General features: G+C 49.4%; 1 protein-coding gene across 11 annotated transcripts in view; it reads right to left on the reverse strand.

Moving 5' to 3' along the window:
- Positions 1-23819, reverse strand: part of Camk2g (calcium/calmodulin dependent protein kinase II gamma) — a 55891-nt gene extending 32072 nt beyond the window's left edge. For 7 of the 11 annotated variants that reach the window (XR_005283024.1, XM_038310652.1, XM_038310649.1 and 4 more), the window contains exons 1-5: positions 23741-23819; positions 22326-22420; positions 10090-10149; positions 1969-2023; positions 1112-1177 (exon numbers count right to left, since the gene is read on the reverse strand). Coding sequence is in view for 10 of the 11 variants with exons in the window: in XM_038310652.1 (XP_038166580.1) it covers positions 1112-1177; positions 1969-2023; positions 10090-10149; positions 22326-22420; positions 23741-23805 (341 nt within the window). In the remaining variant the exon portion in view is untranslated. Of the gene's footprint in view, positions 1-1111; positions 1178-1968; positions 2024-10089; positions 10150-13163; positions 14414-22325; positions 22421-23740 lie in introns of all 11 variants that reach the window. The other 4 variants (XM_042054120.1, XM_038310655.2, XM_042054121.1 and 1 more) reach the window with 4 other exon arrangements.
- Between the last annotated feature and the right edge of the window lie 3021 nt (positions 23820-26840).

Below are 26840 nucleotides of genomic sequence, written 5' to 3' on the forward strand. Positions count from 1 at the left end.
CAGATGTGTTGGCCTGCGTGGCCTGCACTTAGGGTTTGCTTCTCTGAAACCTGGCACTGAGGATCGTAAGAGAGCTAAAGAGTCAATGGATGCTGTCAGACCCTGACAGTGAAGCTCAGGGCCTCCACGCCATACAGCCTAACAGTGTGCCAAAGGAACCTTAAGACTAAGCTGCAGAGGCGAGCATCCACAGAAATGTATAATTAGAACAGAGCCCGGCTAGCAGGGAGAGCCTTCAGGCCAAAAATGGCAAAAGTGCGAAGTGTCCCAGCAGAGCCAGGCCAAGCCCACTGGTACAGTCCCCCCCACCCCCAGCTCCCTGAGCTATCACTGCCTCCTCCCACCCACAGCTTGGTCCTCCCCTGCTGGCACTGGAATTCATCTCTCCACTTGAGAATTTTTCCCCAGGCTGAGGCATCTGAAGTTGATCAGCAAACATGGCTGTTCAGGGTTGAGAAATTCGTGAGGAAACTGCACTCCCCCACTCTCTATAGAGGCAGCCTGAGCTGCCACATAAGCCAGATAAGCTGTAGGCAGGATAACAAAAATCAGGCTGTAAAGGGGGAAGAGTTAAAGTGGGCAAGGCAGGTCACAATGTAGGTGGATCGTGCTGTATCACACCAAAGAGCCACTGACTTGATAGAAATCTGGGGGCTGAGCCATGGGACCCACGGAACTGGTCATGGTAGTGACAAGGGCTGAAAAGTTCCGGAGGAAGCTTTCCAGGTTCATACCCTTCAAGACAAAAATGATGCTTTCTCCATCTCTGATCCCCAGTTCCCTATGTCAAGACCTTGTACAAACAAGAAAGAAGAGGTGCAGAGCGCTTGTGAGTACATAATAACGCGCAAAAAAAAAAAGTATTTCTGAGGTAACAGGACAAAGGAGACCTGGAAGAGGCTTGGAAAAAACCTACTCTAGGGGTGCTTCTAATACTACGCACAGAATGCAGCCCTACCGCAACTATACAGACTCTGTCCAGACAAGAGTCCAAAGACTATCCAAGGAAAACACAATGCTTCCTCTGCAAACCCCCCCCCCAAAAGTAGCCAGGACTTATTTCAGTCCTAAACGCAAAGGGCTCCAGTCAAACCACCAAGACTTTTCTCACCTGGCGTCAGCTTCGCTGTAGTATTCTCTGGCCACAATGTCTTCAAACAGCTCCCCTCCGGTAACACTGTAACCACGGAAGAAAGGGTCAGAGGAGACGAGGTCTACTGGCCAACTCTAGCATCCAGCAGGCAATAGAGTCATACAGTAAAACAGCTTTTAGAGCCATCCCGACTCCCTGTGTCCTTTGGGAGCCCAGAACATGCTCAGTTGCTTCTCTGTGGGCTATTGTGGGCTCCCTCCTCCTTCCTGACACTTCCGTTTCCATAACCTAACAGAATCACTAAGGCACAGAGTGATACAGGGATCTAAGAAGAATATTCTAACTACCACAAGAGTCATAGTTTTTCTTAAGACCAAAAGGAACATTGTCACATAGCAGCGCAATGGCAGGCCTAGTGCTAAAGTTGAAGAATAACAAGATCACAGACACAACCCTGACAACACTGGACAGAACTTCCCAGGAGGTAAAGAGCCATGCCTAGGACGTCAAAGAACTCAAGTGGGAGAAACCAATGAAACGCTGTTCATGAGTCCTAAAGGCTGCCTCCAACTCCACAGACCGCAAAGAGTCATTCTTTTATTTCTCCAATAAGAAAACACCAAGACGCAAGAAGCGAGCTATGCACAGAACAGAAAGGAGAGAGCAAGGCCATGCTGGGGCTCATGCTCTAGGGGACAGAGGGAACAATGAGACTCCTGAGAGGGGAGTGCCTTTGGACAGGCCCACGCATCCCCCAGAAACATCCTGAGTCCTTTTCCTCAAGCGATAGAGAGGAACCCTCAGCAGAGGCTGAGACCCCGTTTAGCCTGCCCCAAGTTTCATCTTCAGCCAGCTGGAGAGAAAGTAGCACTTACAGGTCAAACACGAGGTAGTGAAACCCTTCTTCAGAAATACTGTCATGGAGACGCACTGTAAGAGAGGAGATGGGAACAGAGATTAGCAGAAAGGAACTCAGAAATCCTATTCTCTGTAGCAAACCCGCCCAGCCCCATCATGTCAGCCTCATAAGGCTTGCTTTTGAAGATGCTGCAGAAAAAAGAAGCAACGCGCCTGGTACCCCCCAGGCCAAGGGTACACAGCCACAGCAAGAGACTAGTGCTTGGTTTCCACCACAGACCCGAGAGATAGAAGCTTCATGGCTCAGAAAATCAGAGGGAAAAAAGCAAGAAGCTCCCTAGAGGGGCAAGTCGCTCAGAAGGTGGACTTAAGACATGATTCACGACACAGGAAAAGACACTGGCAAGATAGAAAAGCCCCAGAGCTCTTCTAGAGGACCAAATGGGAGCCAGAGGATGGAAGGTCTGGGAAAAGGGAGAACCCATTAGAAAGGCATAAGGAACAGGCCACACTGTGCAACCAACATAGTAACTGTTTTGAGATAGTGTCTGTGTATATATAGCCTCAAACTCACAATATACAGTTGAGGATGACCTCAAACTCCTGATCCTCCTGCCCCTACTTCTCAAATGCTAGAATTAAATATATATATATATATATATATATATATATATATATCACTATACCTAATTAATGTGGTGCTGGGGGATCCAGGACTTTATGCATGTTGGGCAAACAGTCTCCTTAACTATATTTTCTGATCCTCTCCCCCCTTTATTTTTGAGATAGAGTCTCACTATATAGCCTTGGCTGGCCTAGAACTCATAACCCAGCCTAGACTGGCCTCAAACTGAGATCTGCTTCCCTCTCAGTTTTGGAATTAAAGGAGTGATAAGCTACTATGCTCAACCCTTATTTATTTTTGAGATAGGGTCTTGCTATGTAGTCCATTTGGCCTGGAACTTGTGGCAATCATTCTACCTTACTGTCTGGAATACCAGGGCTACAGGCATGTACAGACATGCCCAATCACAAACAACTATTGGTTGAATGCAAACTGTGTGTCAGCCTTGGGGTAGGTAGGTCTATGTCATATCCTACTGATCCTATATACTTATTTTAAGCAATATAATAAGCCAGATCGTAGGGTAGGTGACGGCATTCAGGAGGGACAGTGTTCAAGGAATTTATTACATTGCCCTGAGATGACTGCTACTCTCATTTTACAGAAATGAACCATAAAGGCTCAGACTTCAGATTTCTTGGCAAAGGTTAAATAATTACTAACTAGGTCTCAAACTCCAAAAGCTAGTCCACTCAACTACAGCCTATAAGAAACGCAGGCCAGCCCACACACTAGGCAGCAAAGCAACACAGCCAAAAAGAGAGTGCTCACAGTGTACCTACAACAGTACCATAGATGGGTCCAAGAGGGCAGCAGGTAGAGAAGGCAGCTCACCAAGTGCAGAGAGGGGCTGGCAAGCACAGCTCCCTCTCGATGCCCGCCTCTGAAGCTCTTGGGCAAAAGACCAACCTGATGCCTTCTGAGGTCTCTGCTCTAGCTTCTGCCTACAAAACCAACCACCCCTGGGTTAAATGCCAACCCCCGAGCATCACTCTAATGGAAACAGGACATGCTTTGGCTGCCTGTGTGAATGCTCTTGTCCCTCTTCCTCACCCAAACGCTTCCTGTAGGGAGCCTTTGGTTTCGAATGGCTCCCTCTGTGTCTTTGACCTCTGCCCCAATACTTAGCAGTTGCAGGAATACCTTCTAGAGCATTTCAGGAATGGCCTCACCAAAGCAACTGCTGAAGTGCTTGGGCAGAAAAAGTCATGGTGTTGCTTCCTTGGCAGGCTCACACTGCTGCCCCGTCCAGTGCCAAGGCATCTCCTAAAGGCTGCACTTCCCATGTCCCTATGGCTGAAGAAGCAGATCAGCCAGAAAGCAAAACAAACAACCCGGCGCCAGAAGGTACGGTTCATCACCACAGCTCCCTTCCTCCTCACTTGAGGAAGGAAGACTCCAAGGCCTCCCAGGCCTGGATCCGGGGTCTAACAACCGCACTGCCCATCCTAGTCCAGCTTCTATAGTTTTGCAAGCCTCCTTCCTCACTTCTCTATCATGCAGATGACAGGGGAGGGCTTTCAGGTGGGAAGGAACCACAGTTAAATCCCCTGGCTGAGCCGGGCCCAGCAGGCTACCCACCCCACCGCAGTCACCCTTCCCCTCATTTCACTCCTCTGGTCTCAGTCAGTCAGTGCCTCATCCTGAGTCCTGCTGCAGCTGCTCCCTTGCCTCCAAAAGGACTTTCCATTTAATTAAAAAGCATTAAAGGGTGTAATACAAATAATCCCCTGGAAATCAGCTGTCCCAGAAGCCAATTGACCAGCTTCTTTACAAACAGTAGCAAGATGCTGAGCTGACAGACAGCACACAGGATGCTAACAACCACGCCCAAGGGGGAGCCCAGGTGTCCCATCCTGCTGGGCTTGGCCTTGAGCCTTGAAGTTGGCCTCACCTGGACAATTCCTCTCAATACTCCACCACCCAGCGCCCAGCACTGCAGGCCTGAGAACAGGGCCAAAGGCACAGACACCCAGGCCTTTACTCTGCTGGAGGAAGGCCACACACAGAGTGCAGGTGGGTGGGGATTAGCGGAGGAACAGAAAACTAATCCTTCCAGGCCACCCAGCCCCAAAGGTTCTGCTGTCAGCTCCAAGCAAGACACCAGGCTTGCCAGACAAGGGGGCTCTGAAAGAGACGTCTATTGTTTCCCTTTTTACTTTGTAAAGAAAATTAACAGGAAACCAAGGACAAGGAAAAGAAAAGTAACTGTGCCATGTTAAGCACAGTTGATTCTTGATGATTAAAATTAAAATGACTAAAACTTAATTAAGCTATTCCTATGCGCCAACCACTGGGTTACTTTTTTTCGAGACAGTGTCTTGTATGACCAAGGCAGGCCCTGAGCTCACTACATACTGAGGATTACCTTGAACTTCTGATCCTCCTGCCTCTTCCCCCGCCTAAGTGCTGGGACTGTCTGTAGGCATGCACCATAGCAGCTGGTTTATGTGGTGCAGGGGATTGAACCCAGGGTCTTGTACAGGACTAGCAAGCACCATACCAACTGAGCTACATTTCCGGCCCATATGAAGTATTTTACAACAGTATTTTACTGGATCCTCGCTTTAACTCTGTCAGGCAACTACTTACAACATCCCTACTTGACGGGAGAGGAAAACAGCTCCAAAAGAAAACAGTTCAAAGTCACACTACATAGCAGAACTTGAAGCAGCTGGCTAGGCTAACTAACATCACAGAATAACAGTGAGTCATTGTGTCCATCCTCTTAGGTGAGAGTTCCACTCTGTCATGGGCAGCTCTGCCATTCTAATTGGTTTAATGTATTCATTAGGTGGCTAGCCTGAAGCAGACAGTGTTGAACATGGCTGTGAAGAGAAGGAGCCAGGCCCTGCCACTACAGAGAAGATGGCTCTAACTAGCAGCCACACAAGCATGTAACTAGCCACACAAATGGCTATGAAACAAAGCAGCCATCTGATGCCCAGTTCACAGTCATTACAGTCACAAAGACCAAGAGGACCACAGCAAATCCACAGTCAGAAGGATCAGGGAGAAGAAACACAAACTATGACTGTACTGCAGTAATAAACCTAATTGCTGTTCTCTAAAGTCAGTGGGAAAAAGGATAGACCTAAGTAAGTTTTACTCAATATTTTACACTCTCATGGACCAAGAAATCTACAACCCAAATTCTGTGAGTCGCTATTTCCGATTCTTCCAAAACAGCCATCAATATGCCACATTTACATTTTCTCAAAACAATAACAACAAAAGCACTGAAAAAGTATCTTAGTTAGAAATATCTAGTCAGGCGGCGGCGCATGCCTTTAATCCCAGGCAGGCGGACCGTGATGAGTTCAAGGCCAGCCTGGTCTATAGAGCAAGTTCCAGGACAGCAAGAGTTGCTAAACAGAGAAACCCTGCCTTGAAAAACAAAACAAACAAAAAAGTCTATAATTGGGGCTACAGAGATGGCTCAGCAGTCAAGAGTGTCTACTGCTCTCGCGGAGGACCTGGGTTTGGTTCTCATACCCACGCTGGGCAGATCCCAACTGCCTATACTCCATCTCCTGGGGAGCCAATGCCTCAAGCCTCTGAGGACACCTGCATTCACACGCTTTCCATGCATGCATGCACATACACCAATTTAAAAATAAAATGAAGTCTGTTTTAAAATGTCCTTAATAATAACACTGTTACTACTGGGGGCTCAGACAGAACTAAGTCAACTGTGGCAGGTCTGGGCCCTCGCTCATGCACAACTCAAGTTTCCTTTTTCTTTGCAATTGCTTTCGCTACATTTACTATCAGTTGAATGGGTCCTGGGCCCAAGGTTTACTGCAGCCAGGCTTGAATAATTTATCAGCTGAACTGGGGCAGGGGTGGGGGAGATAGGATTCAGAATCTCTGCTTGCATGTTTATGCTTCTCCGTTGCCAACTCCAGGAACGGATGCAAAGGACAAAGCAGGCAGGCACATAAGGGTTAAATAATTTGTTAGGGTCACCGCTTCTAAAAATGAACTCAGAAATCCAAACCCAGTAAACCTAATTGCAAAGTCGCAAACCTGGTCTTCTCCAAGGATGGACTACAGACCAAAGCATTAACATCACCTAAAGACCTTGAAGCTAGGAGAAATCTCCGCTCCTCTCCCCAGACCTACTGAACCAGGATGTGAATTTTGACATGATCCCTGGCTGATTCATAAGCACATAAAAGTTTGAGAAGTGCTGCTTTAAACCACAAACGTTAGGCTGTGATTGAAACTGCTGGAGCAGCTCAGCACGAGAGAAGACAGAGTCTATTCATTAGAGGAATTCAGAGCAGAGAGAAAGCAGATCACAGGTAGCACACACTCCATTCAGACTTCAGGTTATCAGCACGAGCTAGCTCCTCTGCTAATGCCCTACAACTAGCCTCTCTTCCAGCGCTGAGTCCAACAGAGTGTCTTGCACCCAACAGGCATTATGTTTGCTTGTTTTTAATTAACTCTTATTTTTTTTATAATAGTGTTAGGTTCACAGAAAAACTGAACAGAAGGTTCATATGCCCATGACTCCCATGCACAGATTCTCCACTAGGAACATCCCACACCAGGATCTGTTATGGACCTACAATGACACATCATTACCCCAAACCCACAGATTACATTAGGGTTCACTCTTCCAATAGATTCTTAACTCAGTACAGAATATGTATGAGAAGAAAAAACTGTGATTGCCTGGCTCCTTGCACCAAATACTCACAAATTTCAATACTACCAAGTCTGACATTAGCCAAAAATTGAAGATCTGACCATTGCTCTTAGCTTTTTCAATTGTGCAAGGCTATTGGTTAGTCTTCTTGTCACCCTTTGGGATGGAGTTTTAAAGGTCAGAACCAAAAGGGCCATAGCTTTAGAGGACATGGCAGTGGAGAGAGGAATAGTGACTTAAGGGCACAATCTGTCTCTTCTCTAGCCACAAGCCAGGTTTGGATTCATGGCAACCGTAGTCTCCTGGACCCAGAGCTCAGCCACATCTCCATGAGTCCTGGTTCCCACCAAAAGCCAGGGAGTCCAGCCAGCCAATGTTCTCAGAACACAGTCCTGGCTTGTCCTTCTCTCTGCCTACCCTTAACCCTGGAACTGGTCCTTAGGCCAAAACATCCCTTAGGATAAACAAAGAGTCACAAAATGAAGGCACAGTTTTTGGCAATCTGACACCACAGAGACTATACCATGCTTGCTTTCCCTGGGTTTTACAGGTTGCCAATAGTATAGACACATGGAATCTATGGTTTCCCGCCTCTGCCTATATTCCAAGCTAAGTGCAGAAAGGGAGGGTACCAAACCACAGAAAGCCTAAGAGGTCACAAACTATATATGCTCATTACTATAAATAATAAAAGGCTAGAAGTTTTTGAGGCTAGGACCCGACTTTTGCCCTTCGTGTTGACTTCTCAGCTGTCATTATCGTACCTTCACCTTTTCATGGTCAACCCCACCATGTCACAGGTGGCAGAAGTCAGCCTCCTCTACACAATTCATCTTTGCTATGAGCTGATCAGAAGAAACACAAAGGGACGTTATTACCTGAGCTAGTAAGTAGCTTTGTTTTTGTTTTGTTTTGTCTTGTCTTGAGACAGGATCTTACATCGCTCCATAGGCCTCGAATTCAATATGCTTCCTGTTCCTTCCATCCTCCCCCAGCAATGGATCTATGCCATCTCGGCCTCAAATTCATAGCGATCTGCTTGCCTCTACCTCCTAAGTACTAGGATTAAAGCCCACTGGGGCAGTAGATAGTAGCTTCAGAGTCAAGCCTTTTGCTTCAAAAGGCAGAGAAATATAATTTTTTTCCCCAAATGTGAAATCACATTTTTATTTTACTTTATTTTTGGGGGTTTTCAAGACAGGGGTTCTCTGTGTCACTTTGGCTGTCCTGGAACTCACTCTGTAGACCAGGATGGCCTCAAACTTGGGAGATTGGCTTGCCTCTGCCTCCCAAGTGCTGGAATTAAAGGCATGCACCACCACTGCCCAGTGAAATCTCACTTTTAAATATTAGCAAGTAGTAAGAATACTTTTATATATCACTGAACTAGCCAAACACAACATGCCTCTTCTTGGGACTGCTGTTCCAGGTGTTTCTGTTGCCTTCTGTCCACAGCAACATCCCCACTGCATGTTTTAGGTGAAAGTACAACCTCGGAGGCTACCCAGGAGCTCCTGCAGCTCTAAGGCTAAGACTCCCTGGCCGAGGGGCCCTAGTAGTGTTGTGTGCCCTGCACCCAGTGGAGCAGAGCACTTCCTACACAATCATCACACTTCCAGCGTAATCCAAGTGGCTGATTGGGATCTATAAAGCCCTGCATGTTTGCAGTTCTGGTTACCTCAGGGCTGCTCCTCTCCCAGTGGGCTGAAGCTTGACCTCAGTTCCTCCATACAAAAGCTCATGCTGAGACCAGAGAGCTGGGAGGCAGCTCTGGAGGCAGCATCAACTTTTTCAGCAAGTCAACTCTCAGCCCTAGCCTTCCAGAGCTAAGAAGGCAGTGTCTGGAGCACTGTGGGAGCCTTGATATTTAGGCCATGTCTGAAGAGAACACGTGTTATCTTTTGTGATGACTCAGCGATTTCGGGAAAACCTAGGAGGTGCTCCATGCCTCAAGCCAACACTGCAGCAGCCCAGTTTCTGTCCCTGTGTAAGGAGCTGCTGCAGCTCAGGGCCAACACTTTCGGCAAAGCCTATTTCAGCTGAACAATGTAAAACTGAGCCAGAGTGGGCTATGGCAGGCGAGCCTCCTCGGGCTTTAGAACAACCAACAATGTCCTCTTGTACCCCAGGCAGGGTGGGAGCGGGGAGAGATCCTCTCAAGTGTTTCTCCTTCCTCATCTGAGCAGCTCTTGCCATTCCTTCTCCAGAGAAGCCAGGCAGGCAGGCAGGCAGCTTGCTCTCCTGGCTCTGGGGAACAAACAGGAGTGCCATGGAAACCCCCAGAGTGTGCAGGACACTGCAACAGGGACAAAACTCTTTTAGGTTCAGGAACAAAATCCTGAGCCTTTCATGAAGGCTATGGCTGGCCTCTGGCGAGGGACTCTGGCAGACTGGTAAGCCCGGAACCTCACACACTGAGAACTTTGGATTTCAGCCCAAAGACAAAAGGAGAAAAGAGAGTCTGAACATATTCAAAAGCCTTATACCCAGCCCTGAGAGGGCATCATAGCCAAGGAGACACTCAGGGCTCTAAAAAAGAAAGCCCTAAAACTCTGACACACAGCTGCCATCCTACTCAGGCAAGAAAGACACCAGGTAAAGATCCACGACCAGAGGTAATCACACACACACAGACACCACACATACACACACTCAGCACACGTATACACACACTCATACATGCACACTCACAATCACTCTCACATATACACATACATGCACACACACACACACACATGCACCAGCACACTCTATACACGCATGCATGCACACTCACACACACTCTCTCACGCACACACACACTCATACACAGGCGCGTGCTCTCTCTTTCTCTCACTCTCTCTGCTGGACACTCACCAATGTTTGGATGTTTCAGAAGGCGGCATATCCGGGCTTCTCGTTCTAGTTTTTGATGATCTAAAAGGAAAAAAAGGAAAAAAAAAGTCACTAGTCATCCATCCTAGCTCTGGTTACCTGGCTATTCATATTCCTTTAATTCTTAGGCACCAACTAGGCATTTTTGGCAATTTGCTAAATTAACACAGCAAGTCATAGCAAATCTAGAAACAGTTTTGTGGCTACCTTTTCCTGGTGAGGAAATGGGATGGAGAGGTAAATACCTTAAACCAGTGAGTGGCACATCAGAATTTAAAGCTAGGTCTTTAGCTAAATCTTTTTCTTCTTCCTCTACACCTCTATAATAGCTGTTTCATTGAGCTAGGGTGTTAATAATTGGGGGAAGGGGCACACACCTTTAATCTCAGCATTCAGGAGATTGAGGCAGGCCTACGTCTGAGTTCAAGGCCAGCCTGGCCCACAAAGTGAGTTCTTGTTCTGAGTATCAACAAACACCCCTCATCTGAGGGGGTGGGGTAATTTCAAGACCCTCACTTGATGTGCCTGAAATTCCAGATAGTACCAAACACTACACAAAAGCCCTGCAAAGGCAGGTACGCTGACCCATATCTAATTCCTGTGCTCAGGAAGTAGAGGAAGGGAAGGTACTAGATTAAGGTCAGCCTAGGCTACAGATTGAGACAGTGTATCAAAACCCATAGCTCACTGATACAGAACTTGTCGTAGCACATACTAGGTCCTGGGTTCAGTTCTTAGCATTATGAAAAATAAACAGAAACCACAACCAAAACAGGTGCTGGTGAGCTCCTGTAATTCCAGTACTTGAGAGGTAAGACAGAAGCAGAAGGTCAAGGAACCCTGTCTCAAACAGGGAGAGGGGAAAAAGCATTGCGGTATTACAACAGCTGATCAATCTGATAAGCAAGAAAGTCACTAAGTGACTAACGGACAAGGAGTTTACGCTGTGTGGATCTGTGGGTGAGTCACGTCCTGAGTGGGATGGAGCAGGATGGCAAGAAATTTTATCATGTTACTCAGACAACATGCAATTTAAAATTTATTAATTGCTTATTTCTGGAATCTTCCAGAAATCTGGATCACAGTTGAGCACAGGTCCCAGGAAGGCTAAGCTAATGTGTACTGAGTCTGGGACACAGCAGTCACTGTGCTGGAAGTTCTAACGATTCTCCGAGGTGGTCTTTGTAACAACTGTGAAACACAGTGATACTGACAACGTGGGTGATCGCAGGAATGATGAATTAAAATAACACCAATTACAGGGCCAGTGAGACGGTTCAGTGGGTGAAAGTTCTTGCCGCCAAGCTTGGTGACCTGATTTTGGAACCCTGGAACCTACACAGTAGGAGAGAACCATCTCCCACAGTTATTCTCTTACCCACGATTACACACACACACACGCTATGACAAATGCACATATGCATATGTGTAAATAAATGTAATGAAAATATTTTAAAGTAAGACAACAGCAGTTAACACTGGAACTGACTAAAGGCCCACTATGCAAGACAGACATGTTTGCTTTCCCCTAACATGGCCATGAGAGACTGGCGTAACTATGATGCCTGTTTTATAGAGAGAGAAAGGAGGACGCAAATCTTGCTTCTCTTCAAGAAGCTTCTCTTCCTGGCTACCCACCACTTTGAGATTTGGCCTCTGCACTCACACTTTAGACTACTGTTTTGAGGAAATGAACAGAATCTGTTGAGTCCTGAGATCCCAGTGAGCTAGGTAGGCCATTTCCTTTCACAGGAAGGCAGGGCTCCAGGAAGTAGAGAGATGGTCAGAGCAGGGAGGCCTAGAAGTCTCCCCACTCGGCTTCCCTTATCTACCCGCTAGAATGTGGCCTTCCCTGCTCTTTCTGGGAGGGTGTGATCTCTTCTGAATATACCCATCTCCCCATTCTCCCACTGCATTTCTCGTACTTCTCACACTACACACCACAACTGCTACCTTTGTGTCATAAGTTCTTCCAAGAGGGCTCAAGAGTCTAAGTTGTAAACACCGCTCACTAAGAACCCAACAGAAACAGCAGCGTTAACAATTACCACTACTAAGCTTTACTCTGCCAGGCAGAATCACGAATTCTCAATAGTTCATACTGACAGAAACTGTAAAATAGGGATCTGTTTTGCTCTATTACATAAATAAGGAAACCAAGGCTAAGAAGAGAGAGTGACCCGCCCAAAGTACCACAGTCAACCAAGATGATGAAGGTGATGTGGCTTAGACCTTTCATTCTCCACTGCGATGCCATGACAGAATGAAAAAAAATGAGAATATCAACTGAAGACTCTGGGTTTCGGGGAAGAGAATCCAATACAACCCAACTCTCCAAGACAAGAAATCTCTCTGCATCGGCTTTTGAGGCAGAGCCTTATGTAGCCTAGGCTAGCCTCAAACTCACTATGTAGCTGAAGAGGAAGACCTTGCACTCACGGTCCTCTTCTCTCTACCGTGAGTGCCAGGATGATAGCTGTGCACTACCATGTGTGGTGTATGCGGCTGGGGCTGGAACTCATGGACTTTTACATCTAGGTCTACCAACTGAGCTACACCCGCAGCCTTCCTGCCTTTCTTGAGAAGGGTTTCTCGCCATCTTACCTCTACTCTATACAGGAGATGTTATCTCTTTAAAGTGTGCTATAATCCCTCTCAATGGTCCTACCAGGTAGGGGATATGATTACTCCCTTTTTATTTATTTTTGGTTTTCCGAGACAGGGTTTCTCTGTGTAGCCCTGGCTATCCTGGAACTCAGAGACTTGACCTGCCTCTGCCTCCCGAGTGCTGGGATCAAAGGTGTGTATCATAATGCCCAGCTTGATGACTCCAACTGTATATATGGTAGAACTAAGGCCCAGAGACGCTAAGTAACAGGAAGAAAGGAATAAAGCGCCGAGATAATGCAAAGGTGACAGACTGCGGGAATCTCCTCACTTTGTTTTCCCATCCTTAGCTGTGCCCTAACCCTTCCCTCTAGCAACAGGTTCAACTTTGTGCTACCCAGCTAATCCATCCCAGCTGCCCAGGATCTGGGTCAGGCCTTTCTTCCCACCTTCAGGTTCAGCACAGCCAATGACCAGGATTTAGCCAGGAGAACCCTGGATAATTCCCAACATTTCCTGGTATCTCTGGTCCCAGACAGAACGTGGCTGGAGACTTCCACCTACAGAAACACTCAAAAGAGCAGCAATAAACCTGTTTGATGGGGATGGTGAGTTTCCTCCTCCCATATCTGGCCAAACAACCGGGAGAACCCACATCTTCTCCCAGCCCCAGTCTTGAGACCAAGGCACCAAGCAAGCCAGCTGTGCCAGCTGCAGACCCACCCACCCCATCTCTGACCACTCACCTCAGCACCCTCGTGGGACAGGTGTGGGGCAATGCAGAGGTGGCAACCGAGGGGAGGCCCGGAAGATTAATGCTTACCTCCTCTCGTGTCTCTTACTGGCTAAGGGTACAGCCCCACCGCAGCATCAGCACTAACAATAAGGATGCGCACTGCTTCACCAGTGACTCAGAGCAGAGAGAGACGAGTCTCTCAGCTCCTTGAAGGGGTCTGCCCAAGGTCCAGGGGCCTCCTCTCACCACTTAGTTCAAGCCTAACTCCAGGAAGCCAAGCCTCAGTCTCTTGGCAAGGCTCATATATTCTTGGAACCCCAGAGCCAGGCTTTGGTCTTTGCTCTGAGTCTAAGCCACAAGGTAGAACAATTAACATATTGGTTTTGGAAGGGCTGCCATTCCACAAAGTTATTACAAGCACCTGAGCCTCACTCATGCCCTCTCAAAGTATTCCTCGAGGCCTTCACCCTGAGAGGCACTGCTCTGAACACTGGAAAACACCGATGAACAAGCCGGTCAGGAATCCCTACCCTCATGGAGTTCCCATTCTATGTCAGGAAACAGTGGTGGGGGAAAGAAAGTCGGCACAGCAGACGCTGAAGTTAAGTGTTATGCAGAAAAACAGAGCAGAGAAGGAAGAAAGCGCTAAGTTTAATAAGTAAGGTGTTCAGGGGGTGCCTCAGTAAAGAAATGACATTCGATTAGGACCCAAAGGAGGTAAACGAGCCAGTCACTCACCTGGGAGGAGCTCCATCCATTCATCCATGTAAGTATGCATGAATGTATGTTTTTATTTTTGGTGAGGGAGGCTGCTCTTGAACTTGCGATCCCCCAACCTCTTAGGTATTGGCATCATAGGTATGACCACACCTCACTTACGTATGGATCTGATCTAGGACCCAGTACATGCCAAGTATGCACTCCACCAACCGAGTCGCAACCCCAGCCTGCAGCTCCACACTTCTAGGACAGAAACAGCAATGCCTGAAGTTTACATGAGGCAGTAACACACATAGCAAGAGCCTCTTTTCAAGAGGCTGGTGGTAAAGAGGACAGGTCTCTTGTACTGACATGTGCCCATAGTTTTCCTTTTTCTCTGACCCTTTTCCATTTTTCGTGTGTGTGTGTGTGTTTGCATATATATGCGTATGTGTGAACAAGCACATGAAGGTCTGAGATTAAGTCACTTTTTTTGTTTGTTTTGAGACAGGATGTTTCAATGTAGCTCTGGCTGTCCTAGAACTCACTATGTAGACCAGAGATCTGCCTGCCTCTGCCTCCCGAGTGCTGGGATTAAAGGTGTGCGCCACAGCCCACACACAGGTCATTCTTTTTATTTGCTAAGGTAGGATTTCTCGATTAAATCTTCCAAAGCTTGTAGGTTTGGCTAGTCTTGCTAACCAGCTTGTCCTGGGGACCCCCTAGTCCAGTTTTCTGAGGCTAGAATTACAGGTGGGCTACCACCCCAGCCCAGCATCGACATGAGTTCCTGAAGACATGAACTCTCGTCCTTACATTTGTATGGCAAGCACTTTAACTATGGAACCATCTCCCCAGCTCATGTGTTCATACATATTGCTAAAGATAACAAAAGACAGGGACCCGCTCTCCCCTCTACATGGGCAGATGTGAACCCTCTGACTTGTTCTTAGGGTCTCCCTGAGATCCTCCCTTGCCATCCAGAGGTGAAGCCTGTGCAAGTCCACAGTCTGCAGATGAGGGTAAGCAAGAGGAGCACTCAGAGAGAGCCACTCCAGGGAGCGCTGGGCCACAGGATGCCTCCTCTTCCTCAGTCTTGTCAGCGATGGCATCTTGCCATCCTGAAGCTCTCTGTCCAGTGAGTCACGTGGTTTCTGCCTACCACACTCTCTTACACCACGCACAACCTGGCTTCTCCAGTGGCTATGCCCCATCTCTTTCTCTCCATACCTCCCGTTTTATAGTCTCCTCTGGACTGAGGAGAAAGAAAAGGGTGTTCTACACAGCAGGAACAGAAAATGATTTGTAGAGTACCCTTCTTGAATGTGGCATCCTCAACATTAAAAGGGGTGAAGCCACTGAGTTTGCTTGGTCCATGGAAGTAGGCCTAGGCTCAGTATCTCAAGGTGAGGACAAACCAGCAGGCACTCCTGCCACAAAGCCAGCCTCCTCCCTCTCTTCAGTGTCTACTTCAGAGTAACGTAGACCGTCCCTAGCTGACCCTCCTCTCACCCACCTTTCTATAGGGCTCCTCCTACCATACAGCCCAGCCCCCCCTTCCTGTTTGACAACAGCCACTTCCTGCCCGCCAGTGTGCTATTGCCATGGAGACCCACCCTGCAGGCCTTCAGCCTAGCTATAACCACAGAGCCCTCTTGCAAGGTTTTCCCCCTAACAGTAGAGGCGGCATCAGGATCAGAAAGCAGAAGCAGCCTTATTAGGAGCCCGAGTTCCAATTTCAATGACATCTAGTGTGAGAAGCCCCAGCAGTCCCATTGATTTCTGACACAAAACGAAGGTGGCCTCATCTTGTTGCCCTCCTGAATGCCACCACCTTCCTCTCACAAACAGCTGAAACCTTGCTGACTCCTCGGGCATCTGTCTGAGGAGCAGAAACAAGGGCCACATGGGTCACAATCCACCTTCCCCTGCTGCTTAAAAACAGCCTAACCTTTGGGCGCTGAGGAGTAAGAATCTCAAGCCACAATCCCACTGACCTTCCTCTGACACCACGATGCCAGATCCCTTCCTCTTTGCAGGTGCAAAGCGTTTCCAATGTCAGTATACCGAGTAAGCACACAGTCTTCTAATTCCCTCACAACCAAATACCGGGACCTTGCTAATGGCTGTGAATACGGGGGACAGGGCCTGAAATATGCCCATGAGCTTCTGTCCCTTACACAGCACACATACAAATACCCTGCCTTCAATTCTAACTTGAATAGTTCCAATCAGACAACAGAAAATCCTGAGCCCCTCCGTGGTCTCCAGCTCTCAAGACAAGGAAAGGCTAACTAAGGAGGGAAAGGCAAGAGATGCCAAGACTGCCCTCAAGTTCCAGCTCTGAACCAGCTTTGACAGAGAAATTCCCCATGGGGTCACTAGCAAGCCCCAAGAAGGCAAGGCTCTGCCTGTGGACACTCTGCCTACTTTTAAGGGCCCAAACAGGGTCAACTCCATGCCCACAATGGGTGCCCCTAGCCTTTGCTCACTGTTTGGGTGACATTTCCTTCATGGTAACCAGCCCCAAGTAAAACATCCCAGGAAGCAGCCCTAAAAATAGCTCCTCCCAGGGCAGCAGCAAGGGAGGGGGAGGGGAAAGACAGGGAAGAGAAAAGAGGGGAGCAGATGGGAATCTGCTGTTGCCGATGGTGATAGGGCCCAGGAAGTAGGAATGATGTATGTGTGTGGGGAGGGGCTAGAAATGCCCCCACCAGAGTCCAAAAAAAAATGTGGCTACAGGAGAGTGAGGCAATAGGAGAGTTTTGTTGTCAGGCTCAGAGTTAGCTGGAGAGATAGATGGAGACTGTGGGATGACCCTACAATTCAATCACAGCAAAGGTCTAGAACCCGAGCTTCACATGGTAGGTGGAGGCAGGAAGATCAGGAGCTCACAAGGTCACTCTCAGTCACAGAGTAAGTTCAAGGCCAGCCTGCACTACCTGAACCCGTCTTAGAAAGAAAGAAGAAAGATCGAGTAGGGGGCATAGGAGAGGAGAGACAGCTCTAGGGGACTCAAAGGCCGTATTATGAAAATACTGGGGTCCGAGCATCAACCAAACTATGTACGTGTTTAGAGCTCAGAGCAAACCCAGAACAAATCTTTTATGCCTTTGTTTCCACAAGGATACGTCTTTCTGGCTATGTGCAGGTGACAAAGGGCCTCTACAGAGACACTCAAGAGGTGCAAAGTACCCATCTCTGCTTGTCACCACCCTTTTGGCACCCATGGGATCAGCTCTTGTTCGTCCGCCAAAGCTGTTGTACAGAGATGGAGGGTGGGGGCTGGTCACACCGAGCCCTCCCCTTCCCTGTCTCCAGCCTCCCACCGCCAAGGTTTCAGCACAGCTTCTGATAAGGATATGACGACAAACAGCAAGAAGAAACTCAAGGAATGGGCCACATCCCCACCCAAAACAGCACCCCAGCTCCTTCTGGGAAAGTGGGTGTCCACATCTCAATCATGACTGTAGGAAAGGAGCCTTGGCATGGAGGACCTCCACCCTGCGCCCTCACGCATGGCAGGGAAGATCAGAGGAGCTCATTCCCCTTTATGAAGGATACTATTTGTTTGGTTTCTAGAAATCAGGAGAGAAGTTTGTTTTCACACAGGACCCCCCCCCACCCCGCGACAGAGCCCTTCACCCGCTGTCCCCCACTGCTGCACCGTCCTGACTTCTTTTCCTCACCTCCCCAGGTCCTTAACAGGAAAGTCTTACTTGGAGACACCACGGGGACACAAATGTCATGGGGGCTACTCAGGCCAACACCAAAGGGGTGGGGACTTTAAGCTGGAACCATTCAAGGGGATCCCATTTCAGTCCCCAGGGCCAGCTGGACCCAGAAAGGGACAGCCTTTACCCTTCTGGTGGCCAACATACCACAACATCAGCCACTCAGCCTGCCATAGCCTCAGACACAAAGTGACACCCCAACTGGAGCTACAGAATGAGACCCTTAATCACAGCTCAGCCGTGCACACAGATGGCCATATGACGGCAGAGACCACCTGAGACAGCAGCTGGCTGGGCTAAGGTGTGACTGGTGAATCCCAGGAGACAGCAAGGATGACTGTTGCTGCTGCTGCTGCTTGTGATTTTGTCTTCTTTTGTTTTGAGACAGAGTCTTACTATGTATCAGAGGCTGGCCTTGAACTTGTGGCTATCATCCTGGCCTTAGTCTCCAGGGTACTGGGAATAAAGGCATGTGCCTTTATTCCACAACCAGCATCTACTGATTTATTTTCCTTTTTTTTTAAAATTTTATGTGCATTCGTGTTTTGTATGTATGTAACTGTGTTGGATCCCCTGGAAGTGGAGTTACAGACAGTCTGAGCTGCCATGTGGGTGCTAGGAACTGAAGCAGGGTCCTCTGGAAGAGCAGACAGTGCTCTTAACCACTGAGCCATCTTTCCAGCCTTCTACTGATTTCAGCTCATGAATGACCTGAATCGTGTGTTAAAAATGCAGATTCTGAGGCAATAGCCCAAGTCTCAGAGCAGCATTTCTGTGGACAGAGGCTAGGAAGCTGCTGTCTGAACCAGTACTCAAGATGAGCTACATTGGCACTGAAATAAAACGTCATCACTTAGAAGTGGTCCTAAGGTCATTAATGACAAGAAAGGAGGAAACGGAAGCTATACTGCTTTATGCCCCAAGCATAAGTCTTTATCCTCCTCTGTTTCCTCTAGAGCAGCCTGGCTCCCTGGATCAAAAAGGGGGGACCCAAGCCAGCACCAGGGTCCAACGGCTCCAGCAACCTGACTCTCCCTCAATTCATTTTATATGTATATGTTTAGTGTATATCAGGTACTGTGCTAGGGCCTAACTACATAAAAGCAAAGAAAAAGAAAAGGTGTTTCCCCTCACCTCCCAGGTCCTCATGAAGAGGAAGGCTTTTCTTATCCACAGTTTCAACAGAAAATTTCTTCACATGAAGCCTATGTCCGACAGACAGATAAATAACTACAGTAAATGCTGTAACAGATTTTGTAACACTGCTCTGGGGGCATCCCTCGTAAGGCCAAGGGCATTACTCCAGTATCAATTTCAATCAACGGATCTGGAATCCAGATAAATAATCCAAAGACAGTTTTTGTTGTTGTTTTTCGAGAGAGGGTTTCTCTGTAGCTTTGGAGCCTGTCCTGGAACTCGCTCTGTAGACCAGGCTGGCCTCGAACTCTACAGAGATTCACCTGCCTCTGCCTCCTGAGTGCTGGGATTAAAGGTGTGCTCCACCACCGCCCGGCCAAAGACAGGTTTCTTACGATGCTCCAAGGATAAATCCTAAGCTACATAGAAATCAGAAAGAACCATTTGCCCTTCAACTGTAGCAATATAGAGAAACTGCTTTGGATATAAGCAAAGAGAGCAGGATATAAAATGTTATGCTCCACGAGGTGAAAATCTGTATGCATATGAATAAAGATAAGAAGGGAATATGAAGATTTAAAAATAAAAAAAAGACATAAGGGCTCAGGCTCTTTGGGGGGGTGCTCTTAAATCTTAAAATAACGATTTATCATTGCCATCACCTGGCCCACTAGATCCTGAATTCAAGGCTATTTTAAATGCCTCCTTCAGCCTAGTAGAGCTAAGCTTAGAACCATGGGCTCCTGTAAGAGTCCCAACTCCCTACCTATTACTGCATTGAAGAAAAAAAAAAAAAAAAATGGTGTTACATGACCTTCAGTGCCTATGTGGACAGGCGTGCAGATAAAAAACAATGCTCAACACGTACCTGGATGAGCATCCTACCTGGTAACTCAGCAACCAATGTTGGCTTCAATAACAAGAAGGTACAGCCCACAAGAAAGCTTCCTATCCAGACCTGACCCCCAGAGGACTAAGCTGTCGCTCATGCCTGTTGGGCCACATTATTATGGAAAATAAGGAAAAGCAGCCCTTTACCCTTTCTTCCCTTCAGTTTGTAGCAAAGAAAGTCACTAAGGAATCCCAGGGGGGGACAGAGAAGCCTCTTCAGACCCCCACACAGACGATCCTAGTGGGGCAATGACATTCCCAAACACAGAAATCCAACACCTGCGGAGCCCTAGACAGAAACACAGAAATCCAACACCTGCGGAGCCCTAGACAGACAGACAGCAGCGAGTGAAACCCAGCCTCAGCTACAGCACCTTTATAAAATATACAGCGTAAACTGAGAGGCTGCAAGGAAGCCATGGTTTTCACTTCTGAACCCCAAAGCTACCGTCCAGGGTGGACCTTGACCCAACCCCTACAGCAACACCCACAGACCAGGATACCATCTCTGAGAGCACACCCTCCCACTCTCCCACCTCCAAATAGCAATGGCACCTCTGAACACATCCACCAGCCGCCACAGCCTCTGTCCCAAAGTTAACCTGGTACATAAGCCAAAGCCTCAGTCTTGGCATAGCCATCTCTCGAGTGGGGGAGTTGTTGCCTGATACACATGATCTTATTCAAGAATTCTCAAGCAGCAAAGAAAAGCAGAGAAATTAAATCTCATCCAGTTCAGGCAGGGAAAGAAGAACACAAATGCCACCTTAGAAAGTCAAGATAAGGCAGAAAGGCTATGCGGAAGGAAAGGGCACCATGCCACGGCTTAGGAAGTTTGGGGGGTATGAAAGCGGCATATGAACGCCCAAGTTGGTGGCCCCACAGTCACCATAACCAGCTAGGTTCAGATCACTCATTTCCAGCTCTCAACTTCCTACCTCTCCTCATTCCCGGTGCAAAGCCTGCACTCAACGGGAGACACAGCCCCATGTCTGATATGGCAGGGCTAGGCTGTGTGGGCACAGGGAGATAGATACCCATCTTCAACTCATTCCTGCCTGCACCTTCCATTCTTAGTCAGAGCATGTCTGCCAAAGAACCCAACTACTGTTGTCCCCCCATCCCACAGGAGGAGGGCATCGGACCACCCACATATCTCTATGACAACCATTGCCTTGGACTCAAGGTACTCGATGGGAAGAAAATAAACAAGTCAGCTTTACAGCCAATGTACATGAAAGTAAGAGACAGGAAATGGAGCCGGGTGGGAGACAGCAAAACAAGCCTTGGTAATAGGAATAGCGGAGACACCCAGGCCAGGAGGCAGACACGGCCCAGTGGAACAGGTCCCAGAACTACCGCCAACACAACAGAAGCCCACTGTCATCTCTGTGGAATCTCGGAGCTTCTGGGTGCTTGGGACATCTATTATCTTGCCCTAGATGCACACGTCATTATTGGCCAAAGACCACCTCTTCCCCAGGCATCTGTCCTGGCTCCTAATGTTTACGGGCATCCTACCGCCCAGCCCTAATTCCTTTCTCTGAGTAGTATAACCTTTGTCCCTGTGCTGCGCCCTGAAGCTCTCCAGGACCTGACCTCCGTATAACCAGTCACCTCATACTTCACACACTGCTGGGTCTACACCTATCAGATGAGGTAAGCCTGGCGAGCACCCAACACCACTTCACGGCTGTGCATTCAAAGTGTTAAAGACAGGCGCTGGCTTCCCAGTCCTGGGTACGCAGTGGAACCTCCCAGGTGAGGCTCCAGGGCCCTAGGGTTAGGCACCGCAGCTCTCCTCACACCAGACCACTGGGAGTTCTAGACCAGAGGCATTATCACCCTCTGCTCAGGGCAGGCGACATCTGCTGCTTCCCCACCAACTTTGTAATTTGATCAAAAAAAGCAATCAAGTTCATCTGGCAGGATCTGTTCCCCAGAAGCCCTCACCAGTAGCAGCCTCCTGATGTTTACAGATTCCCTTCCCTTGGGAGTCTGTTCTGCCGCCTGGTGGGCAGGGGAGGCTAGATTGATCAGAACTGCTCATTTACTGCATTGCCATCCTAAGTCACCACCAGGGCACAAGGCTAGGACAAGCCTGCTCTAAAGAGAGGGGCTCTAAGTACCCTAAATTAAGAGCTTTTCATTCCATACCACTTGCCACCAATTCTCCACCGAGAACTTGAACTTCCTCAACCCTTTGGGGACCATTCCAGGCATCCACATCACTTACTTTTTTTTTCCTCTTCCTGAGCACATCCAATCCCCTCACAGCTCCTTGTCTGGCTTCAAAATCCACCCACCTTGAAATTCCAACTAATCTCCAAGTGCTGAAACACATATTCCCCCAACTCCTAGGGCATCTGCAGAAGTCAGATCCTCAAGGCCAGGGCCAGACAGGGAACACTCACCTCGGGCTGACAACTTCTTAGTATTGATGATTTTTGCTGCATATTCCTGTGTAGATGTTTTCTTCACACACCTTCGGACCACTGAAAAGGCACCCCTGGAGGAATAAGGGGGAAAGGACTGGGACATGGAGCCAACCAAAGGACCACCGACATGCTTCAGATGAGGGCAGCGATGCTCCCACCACCATACTTGTAGTGACAACCACCGGCTAACATAAGAATGATGAGGCCACCCCACGGAACTAAACAGATGTGGGTGGAGTACCACCTGATTCCCACCACGTCACCTAATTGCTGGGCAAAGCAACAGCCTCAACCTCAGACTGTCCACCAGGAGCTGGTGGGCGATGCTTCCTTCAGATAGATACACACCTGCTGCATCTCACTGATAGCCTTGCAAGGCGACCAGGAGAGCGAGGGACCAGGGAGACCTTGTTCTTTCTCTCAGCAGAAATAACTGAGAATAGGGGAAAGGGAGATTAAACAGAAGGTATGATTTCCTGAGAAATTTTCCTTAAGCCTGGGACAAAGTGAGGCTCAAGACCCGGTAAACTGGCTTAAACCTTGTAGCGGACAGCAGGGAAATAGAGGAGGAACAGTTCTAAGTCTGACGGCAGTAACTCCCCTTCCTCACGCTATTTTCCTCTACGTGACCCGCCAAATGGGCTGCGATCTCGAGCTCTGGAAATATCTAGGGGGGCGGGCAGAGCGGGGGCTGCAGTGGCCAGTCTCTGCACAGCGGGTGGGGGTGGCGGGGACCCGGGCTGCGGTGGCGGCCAGTTCAGTGCGGAGGGGAGGGGGATGTTGCGGCTGCGGCGCACGGCTCCCGGGACCACTGCAGGGATGGGGGGGGAGGGGCCGGGGGTGCCGCAGCACTGCCCAGCAGCAAGGCTGGGATCCTGGAAGCAGCACTAGCGGGGGGGGGGGGGGGGGGGGCGGGGCCCGGCACTAAACATCTCCCCACACCCGAGCACCGCAGCGGGGTTGAAGCTGCAGAGCTGGGGAGGGTCCTGAGAACCGGGCGCGTGGGACCTGGGGACCGGGTGCAGAGTGGGCTCGGGAGCCGGGTGCGGAGAAGGTGTGGGCAAGCAGGGTCCAGGGAGGGAAAACGTCTGAAGGGTGCGGGAGGGGCGGGGCTGAAAGGAGCCCTGGAGCAGTCCCGGGGCTGCGGTTCCCGCGACAGCACCGGGTGCAGCAACCAGGCAGCTGCTGCAGGGTGCGGAGGGTGCTGCGGGACAGGGAACCCAGGGCCAAGGAGCCCCTAAGCAGCACGCGGGAAAAGCTGGGGGTGGGGCGGGTAGAGGGAGAGCTGCAGCGGCCGGTGCAGGGCCAGGGGGGGCGGGGCGAGAAGCCGCATAGCGCCCAGGCGCCTGGGCTAGGGTGGGGAGCCGCCGCGTGAGGCGGTTGGGCCGTACTTGCCGAGCTCCTCGAAAAGCTGGTAGTCGTCGGTGAAGCGTGTGCAGGTGGCGGTGGTGGCCATACTGGCGGGCGGGCGGGCGGGCGGACACGGTGCAGCCCGCGCCGACGTCGGTGCACAGTCACCGCCGCCCGGCCGAGGGAGCAAGAGGAGGAGACGGGGCTGAGCCCGGCAGCACCGCGAGACTTTACCGGAGAGAGAGAGAGAGGGAGGGAGGGACACCCCCGCGCCCGCCCGCCGGCCCCGCCCCCAGCCCCGCTGGCCCCCGCCCCGCCCCCAGGGAGGGGCCTTCCGCCGCCGGCCCCGCCCCACCCCGGGTGCCGCCCGAGCTGGGGCCCCTGCACCAGGGCGCTGGGAACGCGGGGTCTCATCTCCTGTCCACCCACTCGGACCGACCGAACTGGAAGGTTGGCGACCTGTGGGCTCCTCCTGGGACGACCCTGCAAGAGCTCAGGAACGAGTGTGAGAAAGTGTTTTTTGAGTGCTGTAGGGTCTGGACCACTGAGGTCTGGGAAGAGGCCCCACACGTGGGTGCCAAGCCTGCTGCCTGAACCAAAAAAAGTGCCAAGGTCAAAGATCTTGTGTGAGACTGTACTCTCAGAAGATGCCACCAGACTGTGCAGAGCCAGCTGCTAGCAGCCTTCCCTCAGGGTGCCGACATTCTAGACTGGTGCAAAAATCAAGGACATCATTAGAAAAAACAAAACAAAAACCCTCAGCCGCGGTTTTATCAGGGAAAACAGGCCAGGGGGCAAGATAGGTTTGCTTGCTTTTCTTTCTTTCTTTCCAGTTATTTATTTCGTCTGTGTATGCGCGTGGCACAATGAGTGTCACAGCGCACGTGTGGAGGTCAGAGGACAATTTGGGGAGTTGGTTCTCTTCACCACTGGGGCTGTAACTCAGGTTGTGAGGCTTAGCGCGATAGCCTTTATTCGCAGAGCTGTCTTGCTGGCATGATGCTTTCTTACATTCCAGTCTTAGAGATAAATATTCTCTCCTAGGTCAGTAATGAAAGATAAAAGTGAGGAAAAAAACATATATATATATATATATTAAGAGCTTTGTGTATTGGTGGTTAAAAGCAAGAGAAGGTGAAAGCACACTCATTTTCTTGTGGGCATCCTGTACTTTTACGGCACTTTATCACATTTTGTAGTGATACATCCTCAGTATGAGTGCTAGCACACTTTATCGAGATCTCTTGGATCATATGACGTAGCTTAATTTCTGGACAACTTGTTGACCTTAGGCAGTTCATGCAATCTTCTTGAGTCTCAGTCACCTTATTTGAGAACTGGGAATAAAATACAGTACACTTCCTAGGGCTGTGAATATTTACTGGGTTAAATCACATATAGTACTTAGAATGATCCTCAACACCTAATTAAAACAATGTTGGCAGCTATTATTTAATATTTGTCTCCCACTAAACTGCTCTCCAGCAGAACTACTCAATACTCAGCTCCTGACCAATGGCAGGAGCTACCACCCTCTCCTTTTGTCTCTAGCCTTACAAGTTCATGGGACACAGTCAAGTGACTGTCTCTGGAGGAGAAACAGGCTGGGCAAGTTCCCGAGGTGCCTCGGGCAGCTGTACCCCAAGTCGGGGGCCATTTCCAACTGGGCTGAATGGAGTTCAGCCAACTGCTGCCTCTCCAACTTGATTACAGCAGGATGCCCACTGGGAATCCAGTCTCCACCGTCAGCAGGCTGGTGCTGCCAGGGGAGGCAGCTGAGAGGTATCTTGGCCTCCTAAGCTTCCCCTGGAGGGTGGGAAGAGCAAAGTGTTCAGGGAAGCTTTCTCTTCTTTCCTTACTCCAGAGCTCAGGGAGCAAAACAGACTTCCCAGAAAGGGGTGATTGGAGAATAGGAGGGGGTGGGATCCAAGAGGAAAGCGTGAACAGAACCCGGGAAAGGTTGAGGTGACAGAGCGGTGTACTCCACCCCTCCACATGGCAACAGGAAGTTAAGTGTAGGGGACGAGATCACTTCCTACCTCAAAGCAGCAGGTCCCAAGTACCAACAAGGGTTGGTGGGGATGCCAGGAAGTCTTCCGTTTCTGTCATCTGCCTGTGAGGCAGAAGCAGCTGCAGTGTGCTCCAGAGATGGAGGCCGCGCATCAGTTTTTCAGCAATGTGCCCTTCCTGAGTGTTCAAGGCAACCTGGCTCCTGACCTCCAGACACTGATACTTGAAACTGCAGATTCGTTCACGTAAGGTGGACTGAGGAGATGGACAGGGCCACAACAAGCACAAACTAGCTATAAGATGGGATCTCTTAGGGACACCCCCGGGGAAAAGGTAAAAGCAGGACTATAAACCGACAGCTCCTGTGTGCCTTCTGTGAGCGGTTTGTCATCCCACCACCTGTGAGGGGTCTACCCTGGATGCTTCAGGATAACATCATACAGCACTGTGCATCTCTGGGAGAAATGAAAATGACACGGGAAGAAATCTAGGGTGAAACCTTGGAAATGACTCATTGTGTAAATTGAGCTACCTGCTTTTCAACAAATGTTCATCAGCTGCCTACTATGTGCTTGTCACTGCCTTTTAGTGAAGCATCCGAATAAAGTGGAAATTTGTAAGTGGTACAGTTAGAGGCACCCATTCTGGTTCTTTCCCTCCACAGCTTTCCCTTGCTTCTTTCTCCCCTCCTTCCCTGTTTCTCCCAAAGGAACAGACTCTGCTATGCTCACAGTGGCAGTCTGGAGCCCATAGACCCTTCTGTGCGCTCGCACAAGCACACTGTCACAAACCCTTCTTGATCCTCACTGCTGTAGCACCCACACAACCTCAGCTACCCCATAGCAATTAGAGGAACGACACACACAAATAATAACGAGCTCATAGCTCCCTGCGCATTAGTATCTATGGCAACCTCGTGGGGTCCATAGGCTGTGCTGTTCTGGTTGTAGCCAGTCCCCTGGGCAGCGCCAACACTCAGACAGTGCTTAGAGCTCCCAGAATGTGAATAACACAGGAAATTGATGCCTTGATAATCACCAGACGTACCCCACTGGGGGGTACCCCTCCCTTGTTCTGATCTTTCCTCTTGAAGCCACGGGAAATTATATATTGCCCCCTCCCCCAATGACA

Source organism: Arvicola amphibius, chromosome 13, assembly GCF_903992535.2.
Source record: "Arvicola amphibius chromosome 13, mArvAmp1.2, whole genome shotgun sequence".
In the NCBI taxonomy this organism is placed as follows: domain Eukaryota; kingdom Metazoa; phylum Chordata; class Mammalia; order Rodentia; family Cricetidae; genus Arvicola; species Arvicola amphibius.